The sequence below is a fragment of the Cnephaeus nilssonii genome, assembly GCF_951640355.1.
Source record: "Cnephaeus nilssonii genome assembly, chromosome: 2".
Lineage (NCBI taxonomy): Eukaryota > Metazoa > Chordata > Mammalia > Chiroptera > Vespertilionidae > Cnephaeus > Cnephaeus nilssonii.
This window is the reverse complement of record NC_137073.1, coordinates 5,532,405-5,560,258: the sequence shown is the minus strand read 5'-3', so window position 1 is coordinate 5,560,258 and position 27,854 is coordinate 5,532,405. Positions and strand designations below refer to the sequence as shown.

Here is a 27,854-nt window from a genome sequence, read left to right as displayed (position 1 = left end):
AAAAACCAACGTTACACAAAGAAATGATACAAGCTGGAACACAAAAAGGGAAAAACAGGTGACAGCAATTATCATTTTTAGAGTCTGGGACAAGAAATTTAAAATACAAAACAGCCACAACATTCTGCAAGTATATATGGGAAGATTTAAGGCATCATTTATAGCTTGACTCAGCTTATAAGCTAATATATGGTGCAAGCTCCATTTAAAAGCAGAAAATATGGGCCATAGTAGGCTTCCCATCTGGAGTGGGCAGACCCAACTGAGTACTAATTATTACCACTGCAAAGGGACTAGAGTTCTATGACAGCCACATCAATCCCTGGCTGGTAGCGAAGTGGTTAGATCACCAGACCCATTCACCAAAGGGTCATGGGTTCGATTCCCAGTCAAGGGCATGTACTTGGGTTGTAGGTTCGACCCTTGGCCCCAGCTGGGCCACATGCAGGAGGCAACCGATCAATGTATCTCTCTCCCATAGATGTTTCTCTCCTGCCCCCCCTTCCACTCTCTCTAAAAATCAATGGAAAAAATATTCTCGGGTGAGGATTCACTACAAAACAAAACAAAAAAAATCCACATCGAGATGAACACTCATCAAGGAAGTATTTTCCAGGCCATTCCAAGAAACAGAATCACAAACACCAATAACCACCTATGCTGGGGAAGCACGGCCTGACCACACTCACCGTTTTCCACATAGGGATGGAAGGGCAAGACCAGGGCAAGGATGACCCTGCCTCTAGTTGGCTCCAAGACACTTCTGATATCTTTTAACAAAGTCAGGGGCTGATCACAGCGGTCCAGCAAATTCAAGCAGCTGATGACATCATACTGGAACCCTGTATTCTGCCATTCATTTATACCGAGCACTCTGGAAAAATCAGAAAGAACTGGATTGATACAAAACTCCCTTAGAGACACCTTTAAAAATAACTGAGATGCCAGTAAAGGCTCTAACTTTGTCTTCTAATTCAAAGTGAATTCAAAATCTTCATTTATAACCTGTATTTGCAGAAATAAAAGGGTCAGGGCAAGAAAAAAATAGCTACCATATTTCCTTAAATTTAGCATTTCACCTATTTCCAAATCTCAAAACATATAAAATTTTCTTTTCAAGAGCTAATCATTATTTAATAATTATGACAATATGATGATAAAAATGATTATAAAACTAAAGCATCAAATCCTTGAACATCAGTTAATGAAGAAAGAGTCCTACTTTCTACATAAACTGGAATTTAATCATAAAATACATATTTATGGCTTCTATTCCTAGTGTCCCTCCTATTTAAAAAAATGTTTTTTATTGTTGATAGTATTACAGATGTCTTCCATTCCCCGCTTTATCCCTTCATCCCAGTTACTATCCCCACCCAGGTCTTCACCCTCTCCTAATTTTAAGAAAGGCTGGGGGTGGTACAGATAATTCCCATTTTCAACCTATGACCTATTGAGCATATCTGTTCCCAGAAGAGAGATACGACTTCATACTTTAAGATTTTCACGTCTAAATCCCTTTACGGAAGAGAAAGCACAGGACACCCCATTAAAGCCATGAGCTCACGCAGAGCACAGTGCACACACCACCACAGCCCTCAGTCTCTCCCTCCCCTCTGCCCCCTTTTTCTCAAAGCACACTCCTAGTGCTTTACCATGTTTTATCCATAGAAAGGGGGAGATCTTATAGCAAGAGTCTTTTTAGCCACACCATCACGGCATTTTATATCTTCTCCGCTCCTCCTGCTTGGTTATAGCAATCAGAATGTGGTAGGCGATGCCTGTTACAACAGACAGGAAAAGGATCCTCAGCCCTGGCCGGGTGGCTCAGTTGGTTGGAGCGTCGTCCCATACACCAAAGGTTGCAGGTTCAACTCCCGGTCAGGGCACATATATAGGTCCAATCCCCTGTTGGAGCATGTGCGGGAGGCAACCAATCAATGTTTTTCTCTCAATCTTTCTCTAAAGATCAATGAACATGGCCACGGGTGAGGATTTAAGAAAAAGGAGTCTGGTAAACAAGTCTTTCATGATGCTGAGCAGATATAGCAGAGATAACCTAGAAAATTCTAAACATATCTTGAGGGCTGCTTGGGGAAAACTCACTTTGCTTCCCACACTTACTTTCAAAACACAGATTTTTTTAAAGTGGGCAGAGAGTCAGATTAGGAATTTCAGCATGACTTAAGCTACTGTTGTAACAAAGGTCAGACATGTGAAACGGTAAATTAATTTCTAACTGAAGGAATACGGTTTAATTATCACCACACAGACCTAGGAGGATTTATCGGCGACAGATAGCTGGAGCTAAGGGAGGTCTTATGAATCAGTCCTGTGACACCCCTAACCGCTTTTTAAACTCTGAGGATGACAAGGACTTGGATGCTGGAGCTGGGAGGAAGGTCAATCTCCTTGATTGTTGTGCCGGATCATACACACACGTGCTCCCTTCTTCCGTGAAAAATCCCATTGGAGATCTGTGTGCAGTAACCTTCCCTTCCACCCCTTTCCCACGTGGTCTCCTCTGCCCCAGGCTAAACATCTCTGTGTTTTGCCAATATTCTAAGAGCCGCTTTGTCCTGCTCTGGGAGCGACGCTGACACACTGTATAAGCAGAAACTTAGGGGGATAGGAAAGTGAGTATGTAATTCTTTCTCCCTTCTAAGGTGAAGCCCAGCTTCCCTTAGGTCCCCCCAACTCCCCACCTCCCCATTCTATACTCAGCCCCCTTTTCTCCCATTCAACAGAAGCCATACTGAGCAAAGAGCCTTCTTCCTAAGTCTCCCAAGCAATGGATGGTCTTAAAACCAAGATTTGACACTTCATATTCATTAGGATGGCTATTATAAGAAAGGGAGGGAGAGGGAGGGAGGGAGGGAGGGAGGGAGGGAGGGAGGGAGGGAGGGAGGGAGGGAAAAGGAAGGGAAAGAAAGAAAATAAGTATTGGCGAAGATGCAGAGAAACTGAAACTCTTGTACACTGCTGCAAAATGGTGTAGCTGCTATGGGGAAAAATTCCTTAGAAAGTTAAACAGCAACCAGTGTGGCTCAGTGGTTGAGCGTCGACCGATGAACCAGGAGGTCACGGTTCGATTCCCAGTCAGGGCACATGCCAGGGTTGCAGGCTCCATCCCAGGCTGGCTGGGGCACATGTAGGAGGCAACGGATCGATGTTTCTCTCTTACATGGATCTCGATCTCTCTCTCTCTCTCTCTCTCTCTCTCTCTCTCTCTCTCTCTCTCCCCCCCCCCCTCCCTTCCTCTCTGTAAAAATCAGGAAAAACATGTCTTTCTCAAAAAAGTTAAACATAGAACTACCATATGACCCAACAATTCCTCTGGGCATACACACAAAAGAAGTGAAAGCAGGGACTCTAACCGGTATGGGTACACCCAGGTTCACAGCAGCATTACTCACAACAGCCGAAAGGTGGGAACAGCCCAGGTGTCCACTGACAGATGAAGGGGTGCAAAAGGAGATGTTTCTGACACCTGCTACACATGGATGAACTCTGAAGGTACTATTTTAAGTGAACTAAGCCAGTCACAAAAGAACAAAAACGGTAAGATTCCTTTCATTTGAGGTACCTAGAGTAGTCAAATGTGTAGAGACAGAAAGTAGAACAGTGGCTGCCAAGGGCTGGGGAGAAGGAGTGGGAGTTCAGTGTTTAATGGGTATGAAGCCAGCTTGGGAAAATGAAAAGGTTCTGATGGTTACACAACAATGTGAATGTGCTTAACCCCACTGAACCACACACTTAGGAATGAATAGAACAGTAAATTCCATATTACAGATTATTACAATGAAATTTTTTTTCATTAAAATATTCCAGAATGCCAGATTCTAACCAGGGAACATCTGATCTCTTTCCAGGCTGGCTCCCACCTGCTCTCTTCCGCCCAGTCGTCCCAACTCTGCCAAGGAAAGCGGACTTCTCTCTCAAGTCCACTTCACTGTAATGTGGAAAGTTGTTCTTTTTAGTTCCTAATCATGGAAAATTGTTTCTGATGCATATCATTAAATAATATGTTCTCAAGAAGAAAGACACCTACAATCAAGAAAAACAGCCCAAATCATGTCTAAAAGTTATACCTGTATTTCTTCTTCTGAAGCTGCCATATCATCGTTTCAGACAGCTCAGTGGCGTAAATTTCTTCAAAATGCGGGCTCATGATTTTTGTGACTTCTCCATCTCCAGCACCTAAGTCGAGAAGTCTATGGGTTTTCCAGTCTGGGTTAATTCTAAGCAGTCTCTGAAACTGATCTGGGGAAAACACAAACATTGAGCCTCTTCCGAGCAACCTGGAAAAAAAGGACAACGTGGAAGAGTCAACACAAGGTAAGCACTACCCATACACATACACACACAGAGCGGCCGTGGGACTCAGCACCAACAGCTCTTTGAACTTACAAAATGTTTAGTTTATATGATTATGTGATTAAAATATAGATCATATTTTATATGATTTATATCATGGTTAAAGAGCAATGTTTGTAAAATAAGGAAATACCTCCAGGTAGCATCATTTGTCTTTGAGGTTGCAAATACCCCAAAAGGAGTGGGGCAAGGAGAGGAATAAAAGGTGAAAGAGAGGCCCTGGCTGGTTTGGCTCAGTGGATAGAGCGTCAGCCTGCAGACTGAAGGGTCCTGCGTTCGATTCCGGTCAAGGGCACATGCCTGGATTGCAGGCTCGATCCCCAGTAGGGGCATGCAGGAGGCAGCCAATCAATGATTCTCTCTCATCACTGATGTTTCTATCTCTCCCTCTCGCTTCCTCTCTGAAATCAATAAAAATATCTTTTTTAAAAAAAAGATGGAAAGGGAAAAGAATGAGAGGGGAAAAGAAGGGAAGAGAAAAATGACTAAGAAAAGATGAATGTGAAAAATTTATATCAAAATAGGAAGGAGTAACAGAAAACATGTTTATCAGGTTAAAAAGATGGCAGACCAACAGAAACAGGCCATAGCACTAGCCAACAATACAAAGCAAAAACACCAAATATGAAAAAGAAGCCTTTATGAAACTAAACAAATAGTAAGAAAAAATAGTTGTAGTATGATTTATTTTTAAGACAAAAGAGAAGAAGAGTGGTCCTTGTAATATCAGTTCATTGGCATTAAGAAAGTAGATTCATACTTGTGTCAATTTATATACAATTGGTGGGGCCAATGATTTCTAAGGACCCTAAAGAAACTCTCAAAATCATAGCAATGCCTTTGGAAAACAGACTGAGGCGTTAAGGGGCAACAGAACCCTGTAAAGAAGGCACAGCTTACGCCAAGCCTCCTGGAAACCTCGTGGAAATAACACACTCCAATCAGAACTGGTTTTCTGGCTCTCAAACCATGGCTGGTCTAGAGCAGGGACTCACTTTCTTACATGCAGTGGAACCCACAGACAGTGCACGGCGATCGGGAGCCACCTGGAGAGGTGGAGTGCGATCTGGGTGCCCCAGGGCCTTTCTGTGCGGCCAACAGCTCCGGAGCCACTTCCCCTCGGCCCGGGAACCAGTCTGAAAGCCCGGGGCTAGGAGGCAGCAGGGAACTCTGCCTGCACTGCACTTTCTGGAAACACCATGAGGCACAATACATTTGTCATACCGAGACTGGAAAGATGCAGGCAACTTGGTGCTCCTGGTAAGACCAGTTTCAGGGGAAAATATTACCTGTGGAGTGGATATAACAAACTCCCCCTCCCATTTCCTACTAAGGCCATAGGGGAGTTTAACCAAATCTAAAAGTGTGTGACCAATAAACCTCCTACCCCACAGAAATGTTAAAAAAGGAGGTGGGGGATCAGAGAGAAAACACAACGCGGCTCACAAAAACTGCTCACTAGAGAAAATAGTATTCTGGAAAGACACGTTTTTAAATTTAAATTCTAATTTTATTTTCCCATTTATTTTGAGAGTGAAAGAAAGAGATGTAAGAGAGAAACACTGATCAGTTGCCTCCTGTCCATGACCGGACCAGGGAATCAAACCCACAAACTAGGAATGTGGCCTGTGCGGGAATAGAACCTTTTGGTGTAAGGGACAACACTCCAACCAAATGAGCCACCAGCCAGGGCAAGACAAGTTGTTTTTACTATTTTCTGTCTTTCTTTTTTCTTAACCCTTTGCACTCGCTTGCTTATTTCTCAATTCCTTTATTCTACTCGGGATTTAATTTTTTAAATACCCCAGATTTTACAAAGCGCGGCAGTAGAATAAAAAACTGGAGTTTCTTTTCATACAAATTTATTTATTTGGATTTTTTTTTATATTTCAAATTATTGATACATTCAAAGAGTAATTTGCACTCGACATCCGAGTACAAAAGGTTAATCTTTATTATTGAAAGTATTACACAGGTCCCTCTTTTTCCCCCATTAACCTCTCCAAGGCCGATCCTGTCTGCCCCCAAACCATCACTATCCCATTGTCTGTGTCCACAGGTTATGCATATACGCATGCAAGTTCACTGGTTAATCGCTTCGCACCCACCCTCCCCTGCCTTCCCTCTTGTCAATCGTCTGCACATGCTTCTATGTCTCTGGGTTTATTTTTGTTCATCAGCTTATTTGGTTCATTAGATTCCACATGAGATGATGTGATACTTATCTTTCTCTGACTGGCTTATTTCGCTTAGCATAATGCTCTCCAGGTCCATCCATGCTGTTGCAAATGGTAAGAGTTCTTTTTCTTTTATTGCTGTGTAGCATTCCATTGTGTAGATGTACCACAGTTTTTTTATCCGCTCATCTGCTGATGGGCACTTAGGTTGTTTCCAAATCTTAGCTATTGTAAATTATGCTTCTATGAACATAAGGGTGCATATATTCTGAGTGTTTCAGGTTTCTTAAGATATATTTCCGGAAGTGGGATTACTGGATCAAATGGGAGTTCCACTTTTAATTTTTTGAGGAAACACCATACTGTTTTCCATAATGGCTGCACTAGTCTGCATTCCCACCAGCAGTGTACTAGGGTTCCCTTTTATCCACAACCTCGCAAACACTTACAGTTTGTTGATTTGTTGATAGTAGCCATTCTGAAAAGTGTGAGGTGATACCTCATTGTAGTTTTGATTTGCATCTCTGGGATGATTAGTGACTTGGAGCATTTTTTCATGTCTCTTGGCTTCTGTATTCCACTTTGGAGAAGTGTCTATTTAGGTCCTTGGCCCATTTTTTAATTGGATTATCTTCCTTTTGTTCAGTGGTATGAGTTCCCTATATATTTGGGAGAGTAACTCCTTATCAGATGTATCATTGGCAAATATGTTCTCCCATGTAGTAGTCTCTCTTGTTATTTTGTTGATGGCTTCTTTTACTGTGCAGCTTTTTATTTTAATGTAGTCCGATCTGTTTATTTTCTCCTTAGTTTCTATTGTCCTAGGAGGTGTATGTATCGGTAAACATATTGCTATGAGAGATGTCTGAGATTTTGGTGCCTATGGTTTCTTCTAGGACTTTTATGGTCTCATATCTTACATTTAAGTCTTTTATCCATTTTGAGTTTATCTTTGTGTATGGTGTAAGTTGGTGGTCTAGTTTCATTTTTTTGCATGGACCTTTCCAATTTTCCCAACACTGACGCAGCTCAACCCACGTTTCCAGCAAATACTAGTACATGTCATGGAGAGGTCTGGCTCTCTATTTTGCCTTTAATCTATGTGTGTGTTTTTTTAAAGTGTTGAATAAGCATCCTAGGTTCTCTGGTCACAATCAAAGTTCCTTCCAGACTCCAGAATCTGCAGAGGAGGTGGGCCTCCTTATAAGCATCTTCCTTATAAAATCAACACCAACATAGCCACCAAGTCTCTCCTTACCTGGTCTTGCCCTTCCATCACAAAGGAAGGTTGATAAGCATCTCATCTTCTTAATTCAAGAAGGTGCCATAGCAATTGTTTCTGAGAGATCCACTCATGGTAACAATCTAGCACTATAATGGATGGAAGTACCAAGGGACTAAAAGTAAGCTTTCAGCTGAGAATAAGGACACAGGGCAAGAGTGGTATTTGTTTTGAGTAGGGAGGGGATGAGGGTTAAAAAGAAGGCTAAGAGCTGTAAATAAGGGAAGCCAAAAAGCATTTATTAACTGCACTCTCTCACTGTAACCAAACCGCGAAGTTCCACATGCAGGGAATTTTAAGCAGAGTCCAATAGGGTAGAGGGAGGGGGAAGCAGCTCAGAGTTTGAAATTACCCCAAATCACATGCGAAATGTTGAATGTAAGGACTATGAAAAGAGGATTCCTACCTTTTATAGCTTTCAAAGAGGTACAGGACCCCGAAAAGGTTAAAAATCACTGCTATAGTGACTTGTCTGCTTTTCAATGAAAAGATAAATGGAATAGAACAGAAATTCAATGCAGCCAATCTTAGAAACAAAATGTCAGACCACATTGTAGAAATTCAACTACCAATACAAAAATAACAAGTGTTTGCTGAAGCAAACTTCAGCCAATTTCACATAAGCGATGAAGAAAACTAAGTAAGAAATCTTGAGAAATGACTCAAGGTGCCTAAAAACATATTTAAGGACCAGATGATAGACCGGGGATGCAGACATTCAGTAGAAGCTGGCTCCAACCTTCAGTGGAGGAAAAACAACCATAAAAAACCAGTAGCTTTAAATGGTCCCACAGCCTTTTCTCCTTGGCGTTCTGGGTTCTTGGGCGTTGGGTTGTTTAAAAATGTGGCCGAGAGAGGATAAAAAACATTCCTAAGCTTTTTCCATAAATTTAAATGAGAGAGCCACTCTAGGAATAGAGACTTCCATAGTAAGTTTACAGAAGTCTGCTGAGCCTAGACATTACCTAAGAACAGATACAGGACCTTCACTTGGAAGAAGCCATCACCCATGGGTTGGGGTAGATCAGATGCCCCCAGGAACTTGCTCCTGGGACATGTGCTTAAGGCCAAGATCTGACTCCTCAGCCCTTCTATGACAAGGGCTTGGGGTCAAGCATCATGCTACACCCCTTCATCAGCAGCAACAACATCACCCATTAGAAATGCAGACTCTCAGGCCCCACCCAAGACCTGCTGACTCTGGTTTTGCATTTGAACCAGATCCCAGGTGAGTCCTGCGCACCTCAGAGTTGGGAAGCACTGCTCTCGGTACTTCCCAGAGGAGAAACGCAGACGAAGACGAATGAGGCTGTCTATCAAGTTGTGGTGAACTTGAAAAACAAGGCTGAGACACTGGATTTAGTGCCAAGGATTTTGACTCACTGCCGCGGTGGTCAACGTCCTAAACAAGATCTCCTTCCCTTTTCTTTTTCTTTTTTTTAACACAAGGGTAAAGAAAAAACATCCAAGATTCACTTACCCATTGATAGATGTTCTAGACATAAACAGACTAAAAACAGATGACACAAAGGAGTGATACAGTTGGATAAACAGCCAGCCCGATTTCTCAATGCTGTTGTTTAAGAAGATCTGTGTTCCTTGGTCGAGGTAACTCTGAACAAACACATCCTGGAGTGATTCGCATAATTTCTCTCTGTTGCACACGTACCACTGAAAAAAAAGGAAGAAGAAAATGAAAACACACAACTGTACCCTCTGGACTCTGAGGTCAGGGAAACTCTGCTGGCCTCTCCTGCCCTGGGACGCAGCACAGAAGCCATACCCAGCACTGTGGACCTGGTTCTCAGGTCAGAGAGCAGTCACATGAAGCAAGGATTTAACTCATTTAACTCAAAACCACCAAACAAATCAGTGGCAGAATAAGCAGCAACATTTAACCCTCTAGAGACCAGATTGTGCTGCCTTTTCTTCCTGTGGTCTATATACACACCATTAAAATATTGAGTGTGCTTTACCAGATCATAAGACATTCTCACAGACAGGGCAAAATGTGCTTGAGAAAGATTATGCAGTTACTCAAGGCCACACTGTGATCAATAAGAAGACAACATAATCACATGCTAAGAATCAGATTTCCAGGAACATACTTTTCAGAACAAAATTCAAGAATTTTAACTGTGTCTGAAATTTAATCTTCCATAATAAGTGTTTTCCATTTGCATTTAGAATTAGTGAACCAGAGAAGGGGGAATAGACGGGCTCTGCCATTCTTTTTTTTTTTTTTTTTTTTTTTAATTGATTTTGAGGGAGAGAAGGGAAAGTGAGAGGGAAGGAGAGAGAAACATCGATGTGAGAGCAAAACATTGATCGCCTGCTGCCTCCTGCATGCCCCCTCCCTGGGATCGAGCCCCTGACTGGGAATCCAAATTGGCCACCACAGGACGACACCCAACCAACACTGGCCAGGGCTGGGTCTGCCATTTTTGTATGAGCTCAGACAACTCACTTAATCTCTGAGCCTCTATTCATTCATCCGAAGACTAGAAATGTTACTAGTATCTGTCCTGGTACTGAGCGGACAGACAAAACCTCAGTCTAGGACTAGACACAGAGAATCCTGAATAATAATAGCAATGAGATTCCTCTAACAAGGCCTGATAAATAACAGTAAGCCCATTAAGTACAATGATACAACACATTACTATTAATCCATTATAAGCTAAAAAAGATAATCCATTTTTCTCAATAAAGAGCCAAAAATAATGTATTTCCCCTGACAAATATGACTATTTACCAGCTGTAGATGTTCCATAACTGCTTGCACAGTTGGTGGACCAATTTTATAGTTATCCTAATCTTGCTAAATATTGAATGAACTCTTGGGTAGTTATAAATCAATACAAACAAACAAATAGGCACAAAGGTTTCAAAGACTACCTAATCTTTTTACAAATCCTGTAACCTGAACTGGATAACCCAAATCTTTCCAATTGTTGACTGATTTGTGTTAATTTACCATTTAAACAGTTATCAAGACTGCTTACACTTGAAGATGAGTTTTGTTTTTACTATTCTATATGACAAGCTCTGAAGCTACTTACATTCACTCTTTTCCTTGGTCTAAAACGTTCATCCTTAATCACTAACTAGTTCTTAATATTCCCTGTGCCTTAAGGGATGCCCAGTGCAGGTCATAAACTGTTTTCTTTTATTCTCATGGCCTCCTGGTGCACATTCTGAACTCCGTAACACTAACGCCACTCTGACATTGATTTACTTATTGTTCTCTGAAATGACTAATCAAGATGAAAGCCATCTCCTTGGTAATAGGAGACATTCTATTAATGTGGACAAGAATTAATAGATGGAACTGTGGGGCTAAGATAACAATTCCTTGCATCCACTTATAAATGGAAAACTAGAACAGACTCTGACTTCCAGAACTTAAGCGAGAAGTAGCACCATTAACTGCAAATGCCAAAAGGAAAACTCGACTTTTTAACAGCATTTCTCTCAATTCATCAACATTAGCACATGTGGTTAAACCTTTCCTGCTACATGCATCTTTCAGAAGAGAAACTGCTTCCTGAACAAAATGTGCTGCAGGAGTAAAGCTCTCTTTAAAGACAAGGGTTGAAGTGCATGTCCCTCCAGACCCTTTGCAGCACTCTTACGCTTACCAACTGATGATCCACAAGATGTGATTCATCCATAAAAGACCATATATATAATTCAACCATAACAAGAAAGGAATGCCAATTCATACAACACGGATGAACTTCGAAAACATTACGCTAAGTGAAATAATCCAATCACAAAAGGCTACAAGTTATATGATTTCATTTACTGAAGTTATCAGGAATAGGCAAATCCCGAGACAGAAAGTAGATTGTATCACATGATCTCACTCATATGTGGAATCTAATGAACAAAATAAACTCATGAACAAAATAGATCCAGAGACATAGAAGCTTGAAACAGACTGTTGAATCTCAGAGGGAGGGCGGGGGTAGGAGCATGGGGGAAAGGGATCAACCTAAGAACTTGTATGCATATATGCATAACCCATGGACATACAATAGGCCTGGGGCGGGCCAGAACTAGTCAAAGGGGACAAATGTAATACTTTCAACAACAAAGATTAAAAAGAAAAAAATTGAGTGCCAAGGGCTGGGGGAGGGGCCGTGTGAGTGCCTGCTAATGGGCAGGGGGCTTCTTTTTGGAGCGATGGAAATGTTCTGACATTGGAGTGGTGATGGCTGCACAACACCGTGAATGTACAGCACTAAACAGCACAGAACTGTATATTTTAAAAGGATGGATCTTATGGTATATGAAGTATATCTCAATAAAGCTGCTATTTAAAAAAATACACATATAGACATCTAGGTTTTTATTTCCAGAAATTAAAAGTATTTTGAAATTTGAAGTGCCCAAGCAAACTTCTTTAAAAATGCAAATTTTTCATCCAAATCTGATCATGTCACTTCCCAGAAGTCTTCGGATAAAATCCAAAAAGCTCAATCTGGCTTAGGAAGCTCTACATCAGGCGTCCTCAAACTACGGCCCGCAGGCCACATGCGGGTGTTTTTGCCGTTTTGTTTTTTTACTTCAAAATAAGATATGTGCAGTGTGCATAGGAATTTGTTCATAGTTTTTTTTAAACTATAGTCCGGCCTTCCAACGGTCTGAGGGACAGTGAACTGGCCCCCTGTTTAAAAAGTTGGAGGACCCCTGCATGATTAGCCCATTCTGCCACAGCCTCCCCTCAGGACAGTCCCTATCACCCCATTAACACCTGGGAGGCTCCTCGCCCTGCAGTCTCACAGGGCACCTATTCTGTTCCCTACGCTTTTCACCACCCCTACTCCCCTCCTCTTCACCTGGTTAATTCGATTCATGCCTAAACATTTCAACTACGGTTCCTTTGAACTTCTATACTAGGTTGGGAACCCCATTCTAACACCCTCTCCTCAGTAACATCTATGACCGCTGAACTAAAAAAAAACTACTTACCGGCATGTTCAGTGTCAACCATCCCAGGTAGACAGAAAGTTTCAAAAAATCGGGACAATGAATGACTTCAGTGCCTGGCACGGATACAGATGAATCAGAAATGTCCATCACATGAATTACTGTTCAAAATCACAGGCAGTCCAACAGATAGAATGTGGACTTTCTAGAAAAATCCTAGAGGGAACCTAAGGACCAGCAGCTGTCACTGGGCTTCTGTCGACTCCTAAAGCTCCAAGGGTTTTGCACAGCCTTGCTTACATCCAGTTCTGCAAGGAGTGGCTGGATCCACCCGCCCACCACAAAACTGTGTTACCATGAGCAAGCAACGGACACTGGCTGGGCATCTACCTTGTACCAGCCCCCAGCCAAGCACTTCACATTTCACTCTGCACCTCCTGGCTTCCGTGTGGGGCAGCTGGCTCCCGCGGGCTCCCGATCCTGGTCAAGGTGCATGCTTTAGAAGGAGTTTCTTTCACAGAAGCTTCCCTTCACCTCCACCCAGTTTGTCTGCTTGAGACTCACTTTCAGAGAAGAAAAGCAGGACTATTCCGCCCAATTAAATTGGACTGGATGAGCTTAGAGAAGAGGTAGTCTCATCTACACAGCAACTAAGTTATTACAGGACAGGGCTTCTCAACTCACACTGCTGGCATCGGGGCCGGATAACCCTTGTCACCAGGCCGTCCTGGGCACTGCAGGGGGTTTAGCAGCAGCCCTGTTTCTACGCATCAGACGCCAGTAGCAGCCCCTCGTTGTGACAGCCAAAATGTCCCAGGCATTGCCACAGGTCCCCGAGGAGGCAGAATCCCCGCTGCTTGCGATCCCTACGTGGGCTTCCACAGAAAATGTCATCGTTCTGACTTCCAGCAGCGTTTCCTAACTATCTAAGCTTAACAGTGGCCTCGGGAACTTACGGTCTGGAGGGGGAATCAGAAACCAAAAGAAACAAGTAATGGGATTATGATGGTGGCCAGGCTTAAATGAGTGGCCCCTTGCCCTTAAGGCGAGATGCTGACTAGAGAGAAATCATTGTGGGAGCCCCTGCGACCTTGGGCAGTCCCCCTGGAGTTCCGCCTGAGACAACCAGCTTCAATGAACAGCTGTAATGAGCTCGCAGCACGTGGTGGCCTGTCTGCAGATTCCTGGGCACTTTCAAGCCGGTGAGTCCTTTGAATGCGTGCTCCTCCAAGACCACAAAGACAAAGGTGCGCAGATAAGAACAAAGATTAGGAGGAACCAAGATGGCGGCATGGTTAGACAACTAATCTGCTGCCTCCACAACAATTTCAAAACTACAACTAAAAGACAAAACGTCTACCACCCAGAACCACGGGAAAGCTGGCTGAGTGGTAGATTTACAACTAAGGGGAGAAAGGAGCACAAACGCTGAAAAGCTGAGGTAGGGAGGCGCGCGAAGCGGGCTGGCGGCGCGCGACTGGGCGCTGGGCTTTTCTTCAAACCGAAGGGAGACAAGCTCCCGATCGCTCTGAAATCCAGTTTCTGGGGACTCGCGGGGGACCCAGACACCTACGGGGAGAAGCTGGACTCTCGGCCATCGGTAGGAAAGTGAGAGTGACTTTTCTGCAGAGGTGCACCCAGCAATCAGGGTTTGCTGCGCTGGAGCGCGGGACACGGGGACTTGGAAACGTGGAAAGGCAGAGACGGCTGACGCCAGCCACCGCCGTTGGCCACGCCCTAGCCTAGTGACGCCCTGAGACCCCGCCCCGCCCTGAGACTCCGCCCCGCACATTCTACAAACCCGCCCAGGCTCCACACAGCGGCTTTTGCATATAAATGGCCTGTTCTGTGGCAGCTTAACCAAATTAACGCAGCTCCAGTCAGACTGCTCCAAAACCACCCAAGCAAAGGAGGAGAAAACTAGTTCTTGCTGTAGCTCCTGCTGGGGGACACACAGTACACAAGGGTACACCAAGAGTGTCCACCTCAGGTAACTGGGAGGCTGACCCATTGAACCAATAGGACATCTAGTACACCAAACTACCCTACCAACTCAGGGAAGCAGCGAAAATGAGGAGGCACGGAAACAGATCACAAACCAAAGAAATGGAGGAGAACAAGCGACTGGACATAAGAGTTCAAAACCACGGTTATAAGGTTTTTCAAGAATTTCATGGAAAAGGCCGATAAATTCAATGAGACCTTCGAGGATATGAAAAAGGACCAACTAGAAATTAAACATACACTGACTGAGATAAAAAATATTATACAGAGACCCAACAGCAGACTAGAGGATCGCAAGAATCAACTCAAAGATTTGGAATACAAAGAGGCCAAGGACACTCCTCCAGAGAAGCATGAAGAGAAGAGAATTCAGAAAGTTGAAGATAGTGTAAGAAGCCTCTGGGACAACTTAAAGCGTACCAACATCAGAATTATGGGGGTACCAGAAGAAGAGAGAAAGATGCTGAAAACCTATTTGAAGAAATAATGAACGAAAACTTCCCCCACCTGATGAAAGAAATAGACTTACAAGTCCAGGAAGCACACAGAACCCCAAACAAAAGGAATCCAAAGAGGACCACACCAAGACACATCATAATTAAAATGCCAAGGGCAAAAGACAAAGAGAGAATCTTACAAGCAGCAAGAGAAAAACAGTTAGCTACCTACAAGGGAGCACCCATACGATTATCAGCTAATTTCTCAACAGAAACCATGCAGGCCAGACGGGAGTGGCAAGAAATATTCAAAGTGATGAATAGCAGGAACCTACAACCAAGACTACTCTACCCAGCAAAGTTATCATTCAGAATTGAAGGGCAGATAAAGAGCTTCACAGATAAGAAAAAGCTAAAGGAGTTCATCACCACCAAACCAGTATTATATGAAATGCTGAAAGGTATTCTTTAAAAAGAGGAAAAAGAAGAAGAAAGATAAAAATTATGAACAACAAATACATATCTATCAACAAGTGAATCTAAAAGTCAAGTGAATTAAAAATCTGAGGAACAGAATAAACTGGTGAACTTAATAGAATCAGAGGCATAGAATGGGAGTGGATTGATAATTCTCAGGGGGAAAGGGGTGTCTGTGTGGGGGGTATGGGAAGAGACTGGACAAAAATCATACACCTATGGATAAGGACGGTGGGGGGGAGGTAAGGGCAGAGGGGGGGTGGGAACTGGATGGTGGGAAGATATGGGGAGGAAAAGGAGAAACAATTGTAATCTGAACAATAAAGATTCATTTAAAAAATAATAATAAATAAAATTTAAAAAAAAAAAGAACAAAGATTATGCCTGTAAATTTTCACACTGGAAGGAACGTGTGCCAGGTTGGACTCCCCATCTGGGGACACCCACAGTATCTGAAAAAGCCTCATCTTGGCATCTTCCTTTAAAGCTCACTCCAACTTTGTTCAATCTAAATAAATAAGTAAATCTTTTAAATAACAAACTCTAATCAACCCAGAGTTATGCTATGCGGTCATCTGCTGATGCCAAGTATAAAGTGGGGTTGGATGTGATAACTAAACATAACATCTTCTAAAAATGACAGCAACTAGCAGTGTCCTCCCTACTTTCAACAAGACTTCAAAGACTCTAATAATTAGCCAAACAATGAACAGCCAGATCAGGTAAATGACATAGTTCTGGAGGTACTGATGGTAAAAATCAAAATAATGAAGTACTGCCTGCTGAATCACTCCTTCAAAGTGTATAAACGCAATTATCCTAAAAACTATTAGAGGCCCGGTGCACAAAATTCATGCACAGGGGTGTGGTTCCCTCAGCTAGGCCTGCACCCTCTCCAATCTGGGACCCCTTGGGGGATGTCCAACTGCCTTCGCAATCCAGGACCACTGGCTGCTATCGGCTCACCTGCCTGCCTGCCTGATCGCCCCTAACCACCTCTGCCTGCCTGCCTGCCTGCCTGCCTGATCACCCCTAACTGCTACCCTACCAGCCTGATCACCCCTAACTGCTCCCCTGCTGGCCTGATCGCCCCTAACCACCCTGCCTTGCCCCGCACCCAGGACCCAGGATTCCCTCCTCCGACTGGTTGCAGGCACCCGGGACCCAGGTTTCCCTCCCTCTGGCCGGCCGCAGGCACCTAGGACCTGGGCCAGCTTCGCACTGGCTGGCCGCAGCCACAGGGGACTGCGGGGCAGGCAGTTTGTCCCTCTCCCAGCCATAGGCACAGGAGCAGCCGCTGGCGTCCAGGACTGTGGGGCGGGCAGCTTGTCCCTCCCCCGGGCCACAGGCGCAGCCGCTGGCACCCGGGATCACGGGGCAGGCGGCTTGTCCCTCTCCTGGGCCACAGCCTGGCTGGTCCCATTCCTCTCTCACGAGCTCATTTGTGCCTGGCTGGTCCCCATTCCTCTCTCCCCAGTGTTGAGTGTCTGAGCAGTTCCGGCTTGAGGGTGTGAGGGCGTGACAACTATTTGCATACTAGCTCTTTATTATATAGGAGGATATTTGCTTATCAGACTGAGTGATAGTTAAAAAATTTTCCGAAATTATTTTTTGGAGTTCCTCAACTAGTCAAACATGAGCTGTATGATATAACTAGAAGCCCGGTGCACGAAATTCGTGCACGGCGGGGGGTTGTCCCTCAGCCCAGCCTGTACCCTCTCCAATCTGGGACCCCTCAAGGGATGTCCGACTGCCCGTTTAGGCCCGATCCCACCAGGATCGGGCCTAAACGGGCAGTCGGACATCCCTCTCACAATCCAGGACTGCTGGCTCCCAACTGCTTGCCTGCCTGCCTTCCTGATTGCCCCTAACCGCTTCTGCCTGCCAGCCTGATCACCCCCTAACCACTCCGCTGCCAGCCTGGTTGATGCTTAACTGCTCCCCTGCCAGCCTGTTTGCCCCCAACTTCCCTCCTCTGCCGGCCTGGTCACCCCTAACTGCCCTCTCCTGCAGGGTTGATCACCTCCAACTGCCCTCCCTTGCAGGCCTGGTCCCTCACAACTGCCCTCCCCTGCTGGCCATCTTGTAGTGGCCATCTTGTGTCCACATGGGGGCAGGATCTTTGACCACATGGGGGCAGCTATATTGTGTGTTGCAGTGATGATCAATCTGTATATTACTCTTTTATTAGATAGGATAGAGGCCTGGTGCACGGGTGGGGGCCAGCTGGTTTGCCCTGAAGGGTGTCCCTGATCAGGGTGGGGTTCCCTTGGGGTGTGGGGCAGCCTGAGCGAGGGGCCTGTGGTGGTTTGCAGGCCGGCCACGCCCCCTGGCAACCCAAGTGGAGGCCCTGGTATCTGGAATTTATTTTCCTTCTACAATTGAAACTTTGTAGCCTGGAGCGGAGCCAAGCCTGCTGCTCCCTCCGGGGCGGCAGCCATTTCTGTGGCAGTTAATTCACCTTCTATAATTGAAACTTTGTAGCCTTAAGCAGAGGCCTGAGCCCGGCCAGGGTGTGCGGAAAGCTTTGCTTCCCCTGTTGCCGCCGGCAACCCTGGCCTGCTCTCTCAAGCTCCATTCTGCCGCCATTTGTTTGAATTTGTTTACCTTCTATAATTGAAACTTTGTAGCTTGAGTGGAGGCTTAGGCCTGCAACGGCTATCGGAAAGCTTGGCTTGCTCTGTTACCTGGGAAACCTTGCTCTCTGTGGCTGTAGCCATCTTGGTTTGGGTTAATTTGCATACTCGCCCTGATTGGCTGGTGGGCGTGGCTTGGCTGGTGGGCGTGGCTTATGTAGCGGAGTGATGGTTAATTTGCATATTACCATTTTATTAGAGAGGATGGTCTTTTATTCCGAAATATAAAGGATTTGGGCACATAAGAAAGAAAGTTATTTTTAAAAACCAACTTCCTGATGTTTGGTAATGTGGTATAATAAAAAATAAGTATTTGGTCTTTATCCCTGGTTCCAGGCAGAGCCCCTAAAACCCTTGAGTGCTAAGAGCAACTTCTGTAAGCTAATGAGATAGAGTGTGGAACTTTCAGCCCAGCCCCCAACCTCCAAGAAGGGGCAGGGGCTAGAGACTAGTTCAATCACTAAAGGCCAATGACTTAAATCACACCTAATTATCAAACTTACACAAAAGTCCCAGCAACAGGGTTTGGGAATTTGTGCTGCTGAGCGCACTGGTGAACTGGGAGGGTGGTGTGCAGGGAGAGGGGTGACTCTGCCCTTCCCCCGCCCACCCCAGCTGTCTCCTGTGTGGCTGTTCCTGAGTTGTACCCTTTTAATAAACCAGTAAACATAAGTGAAGTTTCTCTTTAAACTCCATGGGAGTCTTTCTAGCAAATTACCTAACCTGGGGGACCCCAGAATTTGTAATTGAGTGAACCATGACCGTGGGCAGCACCCGAGGTGAGGGCAATCTGTGAGCGGACGCGAGCTCCAGTCACTGATGTCAGAACAGGACTCACCTGCAGGACATCCAGTTGGTGTCAGAGACCTGGAGAATTGGTCGGTGACAGAAAAAAAAGGCACCACAGGTAAGAATTTTTTCCTGACATTAAACTTGATGAAAAGCATACAAACTGGATGAAGGCCAGCACTCAGAGCAGTTGTCCCACCCTTGTTTGATGAACTGCAAACACTGCAGCTGGTATTTCTGCACACCTCGGCATAACTTCCCATCCACACGGAGGGCCACAGAAGCCAGGCCATTTCCTATTGCGAAGGCAACCCGTTTCACAGGTTTCCTAGGCGGGGCATCATGAACAATGGAAAAAGCAGACAGACCGGGGCTCAAAACCCAACTCCGCCGTCCTCGGAACTGTGCTCTTGAGCAAGTCTGTAAAGTATGGGTGTGCCACCTACCTCCCAGAGTTGTCAGGAGGATTAGAGGGGATAAAGCATGTAAAGGGCCTGGTACACAACAGAAGGCAATAACTGTAGATGTCCTTCCCTTTCCTGTCCAAGGTCCACAAAATCCGGTCAGAGGAGAACTGAAGTTCAAGGGGATACCTAAAATCACACTGTCATTGGTCTGGGCATGTAGCCATTCTCAAAAGCAATAAGTAACCAAAGACCTGAGGTATTCAAAGCCACTAAAAACCATCAGGAAGGCTCCACTGATGGGGTCCTTGAACACAAAATCTTTTCTACTACAAGGATAGCCAGATCAAGTCCAATGACATTGACTTGACAGTTAAGGACTCAAAAATCATATTCTACATTTTTGCAATGCAAACCAATGCACACATCTCATCATTGACACCTTCGTGCATCTAAACACAGCACAGGCAGCCCTCGGCCGGTGTGGCTCAGTTGGCTGGGCATTGTCCTGTGCACCAAGAGGTCACTGGTTCGATTCCCCATCAAAGTACATGCCCAGGTTTCGAGTTCAGTGCCCTGGCGGGGTGTGTACAGGGGACAACTGATAGGCGTTTTTCTCTCACAATGATGTTTCTCTCTCTCCCTTCCTCTCTCTGTAAAATCAATAAAACCATAATAAAATAAACAAACACAGCACAGGCATAAACAGTCAAACATTCATTATTTTTCTACTAATGGTACAAACCAACCCAAGGCCCCCACACATTCATGCAGGGGAACAACTCACACCGATTAGATTAAGTTGCTTCAGCTTTGCTTTCATAAATAATTGTCAATTATTCCTTTCAGATAGTCAGTGTTAGCATTTTATAATCCTCAGATGTGAACAAAGCTTCAGAGGGTCTAAAGAACAGTCTTTTGCTGGAAGCTGCCATCCTTGTTTAACTCACCACCTTCAGCCGGTGTTTTAGGGCAGTGTCTACACCAGTGATGGGCAGCCTTTTGAGCTTGGTGTGTCAAACTTCGCCAAAAAACTGAGCATAACTCGGGTAGTGTGTCACTTTGAGGAAAAAACATTATTTCGCAAATGTTTCATCCTCGGGAGCAGCAAATGTTTCATCCTCAGGAGCAGCAAATGTTTCATCCTCGGCATGCGGCCGCCTCAGCGGCCGCATGTCATCAGAAATGGCTATGTGTGTCAGTGCTGACACGCGTGTCATAGGTTCGCCATCACTGGTCTACACAGAGCTGGCTTTGAAGGTCTCAGGACATTTTATATGCCCTTTATGGCCCCTGGTATATCCAGCAGGAGAGAGATCCCAGTGTTCCAGGAAACTGGAGCAAACACTTGTTTAGGGTTTCAGCACAGGTTACTGGGAAGGAAATAACCCCTTTTCAAGTCTCTGGTGTCCAGCTGCAAAGGCCTCCAGGCTCTCGAAGGCAGCACCGAGGACAGGGGTCCGCCAGCGGCTGTCTGGCTAGCTGGCTGCCTGCCCTGAGCACTAACTTGTGCCTGACTTCAGTCCACCCCCACAGGTAAACGGAGAGCTAGGTTTCCAAATCTGTCCTTTAGCACAACCTCTGATCTCTGGCTGTAATGTCCAAGTATTTTTCCATTTAGGAAAACCCCCCAAATCATATCAATTCTATCTTGAATCCATCATCACTTGCATAGCACAGTTCTGAGCTTTTATTATGTGAAAACATAAAGTCAAACATACACATACTTGCAATTTTAGGTTACACCTTAATAATTGCAGATATTGAATGTTGTCTGTGCTTGTAAAAAACCATACAGCATGTCACCTGGAGAAATTCTCTTGGCTTTGGCTCTGGGGAGTTCTATAGTAATTCTCTTTTCACTCCATCAATTAAGAAGCTATTGAGCCCTAGCTGGTTTGGCTCCATGGATAGAGCATCAGCCTGCAGACTAAGGGTCCCAGGTTGGATTCTGGTCAAGGGCACATGCCTAGGTTGCGGGCTTGATCCCCTGTGGGTGGGCATGCAGAAGGCAGCCAATCAATAATTCTTTCTCATCATTGACGTTTCTGTCTCTCTCCCTCTCCCTTCTTCTCTGCAATATATATGCTATTGAATGACTGTTATTTCCAGGAACCTAGTTGGTGGGGCATAAGGGTCCTTTCAAGTTTCAACAGGTCTATAATATTTTCATTAACTTAAAGTACCAGATGCAATACATAGAAAAGACTAGATCCAAAGTTTCTGTTGTCATTTGCTTTTAAAGTCCCAAGTCTGCCAATACAGAAAAGTGATATAACTAGTTTTTCCCCAATAAGTCAATCTATCTGCCTTGCAACCTGTAATTAAGAATGTTCTGATTAAGGAAGCTGAAATTTTTCTCTGGGAAAACTCTTTTTTCGGTAAAGGACCCAATAGTACATATTTTAGGCTTGCAGGTCACAAAGCAGCAATTACTACCCTGCTGTTGCAGACGGCAAGCACTCACAGACAACAGGTAAATAAATGTGGTTGCTCTGTTCCAACAAAACCTTATTTGTGGACACTGAAATTTGAATTTCATATAAAAAATTTTCATGTTACAAAATACTGTCTTTTTTGCAACCACTAAAAAATATAATTTGCTTCACACAAAAGTAAGTGAGCCTAGTTTGGCCCACAAACCATAGCCTTGCTCTAAGGTAAGTCAGTCCTTGCTTCTCGCTTGCCCAAAGCGAAACATGATCTCAGTTTTGAAGCAAGCACACCAACCCAAGTTACTAAAATGGTGCTGCTACTGTAGTTTCAGAGCTGCTGTGGCTCAAAGGAGCCTGGCATCTCTAGCTCTAATAATATAGCAACTGCTAATGACTAAACATTGCCCAAGTGGAAGAGGATTCTTTTATCCATAGAATCCTCCATCATAATTTCTTAATAAAAGTAACCATAAGGAAAACGGTCTAAGTATGGTCCAATCAAATCTATAACCCTACTTTCCTGCAACTCCAAAATAATCAGAGGTGACTGGCTATGGAACCCACACACACAAATGAACACCGGAAGACCTGGTGTTAAACCATTAATTTGAAGGGGGTAAAAAACACTAGAGCTGAGTTACTTCACAAGCAACACAGTTTATAAAGTAAATCCAAGATCCCGAAATATGGGGGGGTTGGGGGGGGGAGTTAGTTTACAGTTGTTTATGTGGTTTCTCTATCTACGTTTCTTGTGCTCATTTTAGCCTTATTCATGGACATTTTCATAATGTAGCTGTCTCATTTCAAAATAATGTCAAGACTGATTATTCTAAGGAAAAGAGCTAATCTCCCCCTAAATATACAGAAGGCACCAAATCAAGTCTTCACCTTGGAGAAATTAGCTGCCAAACTGTTAGTGGAACTGGTTAAAACAAACACACACACATGCACACAAACACACATGCACACTCATACACACACAAAAACACATGCACACGTGAGCATCTGCGAAGCATAACGAAGTAAATGAAGTATCTGAAACCAATATTCGTTTTCCTTAGAACCTGACACATTGGACAGCATGGAGGGACCTGGGGAATAGTACGCTGAGTGAAATAAGCCAGTCAGAGAAAGACAAATATCACATGATCTCACCTACATGTGGAATCTAATGAACAAAATAAACTGATAAACAGAATAAGTCCAGAGATATGGACACATGGAACAGACTGACAGATCTCAGAGGGGAGGGGCGTGGAGGTGGGGGGCAGAAAGAAATTAACCAAAAAAACTTGTATGTATAGCCCGTGGACACAGATGATAATGCAGTGGAGGACTGTGGTGGGGCCAGGGCCGGGTCGAGGGGGGCAAAAGGGAAGAAATGGGAAACATCTGTAATATTGTCAACAATAAAACTTTTTAAAGGTACACCACTAAAAAGGCTCTATTCTGAGGCTGTATCTTCGGCTATAATGGTACCCAGATTCCATAAAAATCAAAGAACTGAAACAGTTTTTCGCTTTTTACATTCCATCCAATTTTATGAGCATTGAAGGCATCAAGCATGGTGCAGGAGAGGTCACAGGCCAAGTGTTAGAACAAACACCTGCAGCTAAGGAACTCACTCACCCATAAGTGCATGGCATCGGAAATAAGCTGCCTTTGTACCCTATCCAGAGCAGCATTTCAACCAGCTGCTGAAAACGGCATTTCTAATTCATCATTTTACACCATTACCTGTGTTCCAGATGGAGATGTGACATTTTGGTAAGTTTACATTATCACTACAGTACACCAGAGTTATCTAAAAATGACGAGCTATGTGACTGTAAAGCCACATTCTTTGCTTAATTCACAGCAAAGAATGTGGCTTTACAACTTAAGATCACCTAATAGCTTCATGTTCACTCCTAACAATATCATAGGAGTTATTTCACCTAACAAATTGCAATCGCTGTGGGATTACCCCCCCCCCAAAAAAAAAAATGGAAATATATTATTTCTTTTAAAAGTAGAAAAAGGACCACTATACCTATTTGCTAATTAAGAACTAAATGCTGTTTTTCTAAATGAATTGTTTTACCTCCTTAGATAACTCTTTACTTTCGTTAAAATGCATGAAATCGACCTGAGTGTAAACTCGCTGAACCCCCGGCATAATAAGAAAAACAACAGAAGAAAATGAGAAGTCTATGAAAATGATGTGACACAAAATGGGGAATAATAGTTTCTGCTTTCCGGAATGGCAAACTGTACTATAAATGCTAGCTACACAAGCCAACAATCTGGCAGAGTTCAAAAGCCCGTTTTCAATGAATGCAAACTGAATGGCATTCCGGTCACAGAGGAGACCGCTCACCCTAACCCTACAGCTGACGGGCACGGACTCCCGGGAGTGGCACAAAGCGGAGCTAAGGAGGCGGCCCGGCCGGCCCGCTGCGGCCACACTCTGATTCCCTCCGGCCGGCTCCGGTTTAGCACCCTCCGTCCTCACGTCTTTCCGGTCGGGCGCCCACATCGAAGTTTGGAGGACACGTCGCTTAGGTGGAGGGGGGGCTGGGTGCGGTGGGGGCGAGGGCCGGTCAAACCCATTCTCAGTGCTTCAGGCAAATGTCACCCGGATAAGCCCGTCCCGGAGAGGTGAGCGGCTGGCGACACACGGTTACGTGTCTCTATGGCCCTTTGTATGCTCTGGGGTTCAGCCAGACAAAAAGAGGGGCGCTCGGCGGGGTACGGCGTGCAACGGGCTTGGCCGCGGTCGCCACCTCAGGCCCGGGCCAGGCGGTGCCCCCGCCGGGCGCCGAGGTGGCCGAGCGTCGGCAGCCACCGCCGGGCGCGGGAACAATGCGGGTCCGGGGAGGGTCGGGGCGCCCGCGCTCGGGCCCTCGGCGGGGCTACCGGAGGCCTCCGCAGCCGGGCAGGTAACAAAAGGCGTCGCGGGGCCGCGGCCGAGGGCCCGGCGGGGAAACTTTCCGAGGCGCCGAGGCCGCCGCCCCGTACAATGGCCGCGGAGCGCGCGAAGGCCGGGCCGCCACGCCCCCGCCCGCCGGCCGGCCGTACCTGGTGGTCCTCCTTCCTGCCGCCCGCGGGCGCCGCCGGCCCGCCCGGGCCGCTCGTCATGTTCACGTACAGCGAGCGGGTGAGCGGGCTCCGCAGCGTCCACATCCTCCGCGCCAGCCACACGGCCGCCAGGCTCAGGAGCAGCCAGCCCGCCCGCAGTCTCATCGGGGGCCGCGCGCTCGCTCCGATCACCGCCGGCGCCGCGGCGAGGAGCAGGACGCGCCGCCGCCTCCGGCCGCCGCCGCCGCCCGGGCTCGAGCCATCGAGCCCAACTTGCCCATCCAGCCCCTGCAGGGCCGAGGCGGGGTGGGAGGGGCGGGCCGCGCGCAGCCTTCCCGCCGCCCCCGCCTTTCCGCCGCGGAACGCCACTGCCGCCGGCACGCGTTCCCCGTCGGAGCGCGAACGAGTAGGCGCGCTCCTTCCGCCCAATCAGCGGGCCAGGCGGCCGGGAGGCGGGGCCGGGAGCGCGCTTTGGCCGGAGCGCGCCCTCACGCGTCTGGGCCGGTGCTCCTCGGAATGGCGGGGGTGGTTTTAATTCCTTAGGGTAGGTGCGATCCCTTCCCAAGGCGGTAGCTGAAGCCTCCAGGCCCTGCCAAGGTGGTGGCCGCAGGATTCCTGGTCTTCCCTCGCCGTAGTGGCTGTCTCTGGGCCGCTCGGCGCCCCCCGCGGCCAGAATTTTACCGGGGTGTGCAGATTGGCCGGAACCAAGCAGGAGTCTCAGCTCCCCGGACACTCAGACCAAGGCCTTGGGCACGGACACTGCCAGGTCTTCGCTGTTGCTGGCTCAGCTGCGTGGCTTCCTATTTGCATTCAGAACCGAGGACGAGCTAGACCCGCAACCACAGGCGTCCACCCTTTGCCGGGGCTGCCCAATCATCAGACAGGAATTTGGGGAGAAAGGATACCACCTCGCCTGGTCCCCCAAGCCAGGCTAGTTGCAACTGGTTTCCAAGAGGCATCAATGAAAGCTCTGCCTTTGTTGGAAGCTGCTGCAGCTGAGGCAACCTGCAAGCCATGTTTCGGTGTATTGATGACAATTTACAATAGCTAGGATTTGGAAACAGCCTAAGTGCCCATCAGCAGGTGCGTGGGTTAGAAAACTGTGGTACATCTACACAATGGAATACTATGCTGCTGTAAAAAGGAAGGAACTCCTACCATTTGCAACAGCATGGATGGACCTGGAGAGCATTATGCTAAGCAAAATAAGCCCGTCGAGAAAGATAAGTTATCACATGATCTCACTCATTTGTGGAATATAATGAGCAACATAAACTGATGAACAAAAATAGAAGCCAGAGGAAAAAAACTATCCTACATAATAAAGAGGTAATATGCAAATTGGCCATCACTCCAACACACAAGATGGCTGCCCCCATGTGGTCAAAGATGGCCACCACAAGATGGCCGGCAGGGGAGGGCAGTTGAGGGCTATCAGGCCAGCAAGGGGGGGGGCAGTTGGGAGGGACCAGGCCAGCAGGGGAGGAAAGTTAGAGGTGACCAGTGGGGGGGACCCAGGCCTGCAGGGGAGGGCAGTTGGGGGGACCCAGGCCTGCAGGGGAGGGCAGTTGGGGGGACCAGCCCTGCAGGGGAGGGCAGTTGGGGGTGACCAGGCCTGCAGGGGAGGGCAGTTGGGAGGGATCCAGGCCTGCAGGGGAGGGCAGTTGGGGGGGACCAGGCTGGCAGGGGAGGGCAGTTAGGAGTGACCTGGCCGGCAGGGGAGGACAGTTGGGGGTGACCAGGCCTGCAGGGGAGGGCAGTTAGGGGCAATAGGGCCAGCAGGGGAGCAGTTAGGCATCGATCAGGCTGGCAGGGGAGTGGTTAGGGGGTGATCAGGCTGGCAGGGGAGGGCAGTTAGGGGCAACCAGGCATGCAGGGGAGGGCAGTTGCAGGGTGACCTGGCCAGCAGGGGGAGGGCAGTTAGGGGCAACCAGGCATGCAGGGCAGGGCAGTTGGGGGGTGACCAGGCCGGCAGGGGAGGGCATTAGGGGCAACCAGGCTGGCAAGAGAGGGCAGTTAGGGGTGACCGGGTCAGCAGGGGAGGGCAGTTGGGAGCGACCAGACCTGCAGGGGAGGACAGTTAGGGGCGACCAGGCCAGCAGGAGAGGGCAGTTAGGGGTGACCAGGATGGCCGGGGAGGGCAGTTAGGGGCAATAGGGCCAGCAGGGGAGCAGTTAGGCATTGATCAGGCTGGCAGGGGCGTGGTTAGGGGATGATCAGGCTGGCAGGCAGAAGCGGTTAGGGGCAGGCAGGCAGGCAGGCGAGGAGGTGGGAGCCAGCAGTCCTGGATTGTGAGAGGGATATCTGACTGCCTGCTTAGGCCGGATCCCTCAAGGGGTCCCAGATTGGAGAGGGTGCAGGCTGGGCTGAGGGACACACACACATGAATTTCATGCACCGGGCCTCTAGTTTTAGTATATAATAGGAGTAATCCTGTTATTTGCAGGTTTTTAATATTTCCTACAACTTTTATGATATTACTAGTATACTATGTTAGTACAGTTTTGGTAATATTATATTTAAAATCTCTTCTTGAAATATTAATGTTTATTCCATGTAACATTATTATATTTAAAATCATTTTTCTTGAAATATTAATGTCTATTGCATGTAACATTATATTTAAAATCGCTTTTCTTGAAATATTAATGTTTATTGCATGTAACCTTTCAAATCATTTTTCTTGAAATAATGTTTATTGCATGTAAATGGCTAATTATTTTGTATCTACAATCTGGTAATAGATTTATTTTGTATATTGTAAAAAAAAATAAAGAAAAAAAGCCATTGGAGGGCTTAAATACGGGGGGGGGGGGCGGAGGAAGAAATATAAAAACAAAA

At 46.2% G+C, this 27,854-nt stretch overlaps 1 protein-coding gene across 3 annotated transcripts in view; it reads right to left on the bottom strand.

The window, feature by feature from the left end:
• METTL9 (methyltransferase 9, His-X-His N1(pi)-histidine) overlaps positions 1 to 25,384 on the bottom strand; it is a 43,816-nt gene extending 18,432 nt beyond the window's left edge. For 2 of the 3 annotated variants that reach the window (XM_079792588.1, XM_079792589.1), the window contains exons 1-4: positions 25,014 to 25,383; positions 9,317 to 9,507; positions 4,092 to 4,301; positions 690 to 874 (exon numbers count right to left, since the gene is read on the bottom strand). In XM_079792588.1, coding sequence (XP_079648714.1) covers positions 690 to 874; positions 4,092 to 4,301; positions 9,317 to 9,507; positions 25,014 to 25,178 — 751 coding nt within the window. In that variant the 5' untranslated portion in view covers positions 25,179 to 25,383. Of the gene's footprint in view, positions 1 to 689; positions 875 to 4,091; positions 4,302 to 9,316; positions 9,508 to 25,013 lie in introns of all 3 variants that reach the window. The other variant, XM_079792590.1, reaches the window with a different exon arrangement.
• Between the last annotated feature and the right edge of the window lie 2,470 nt (positions 25,385 to 27,854).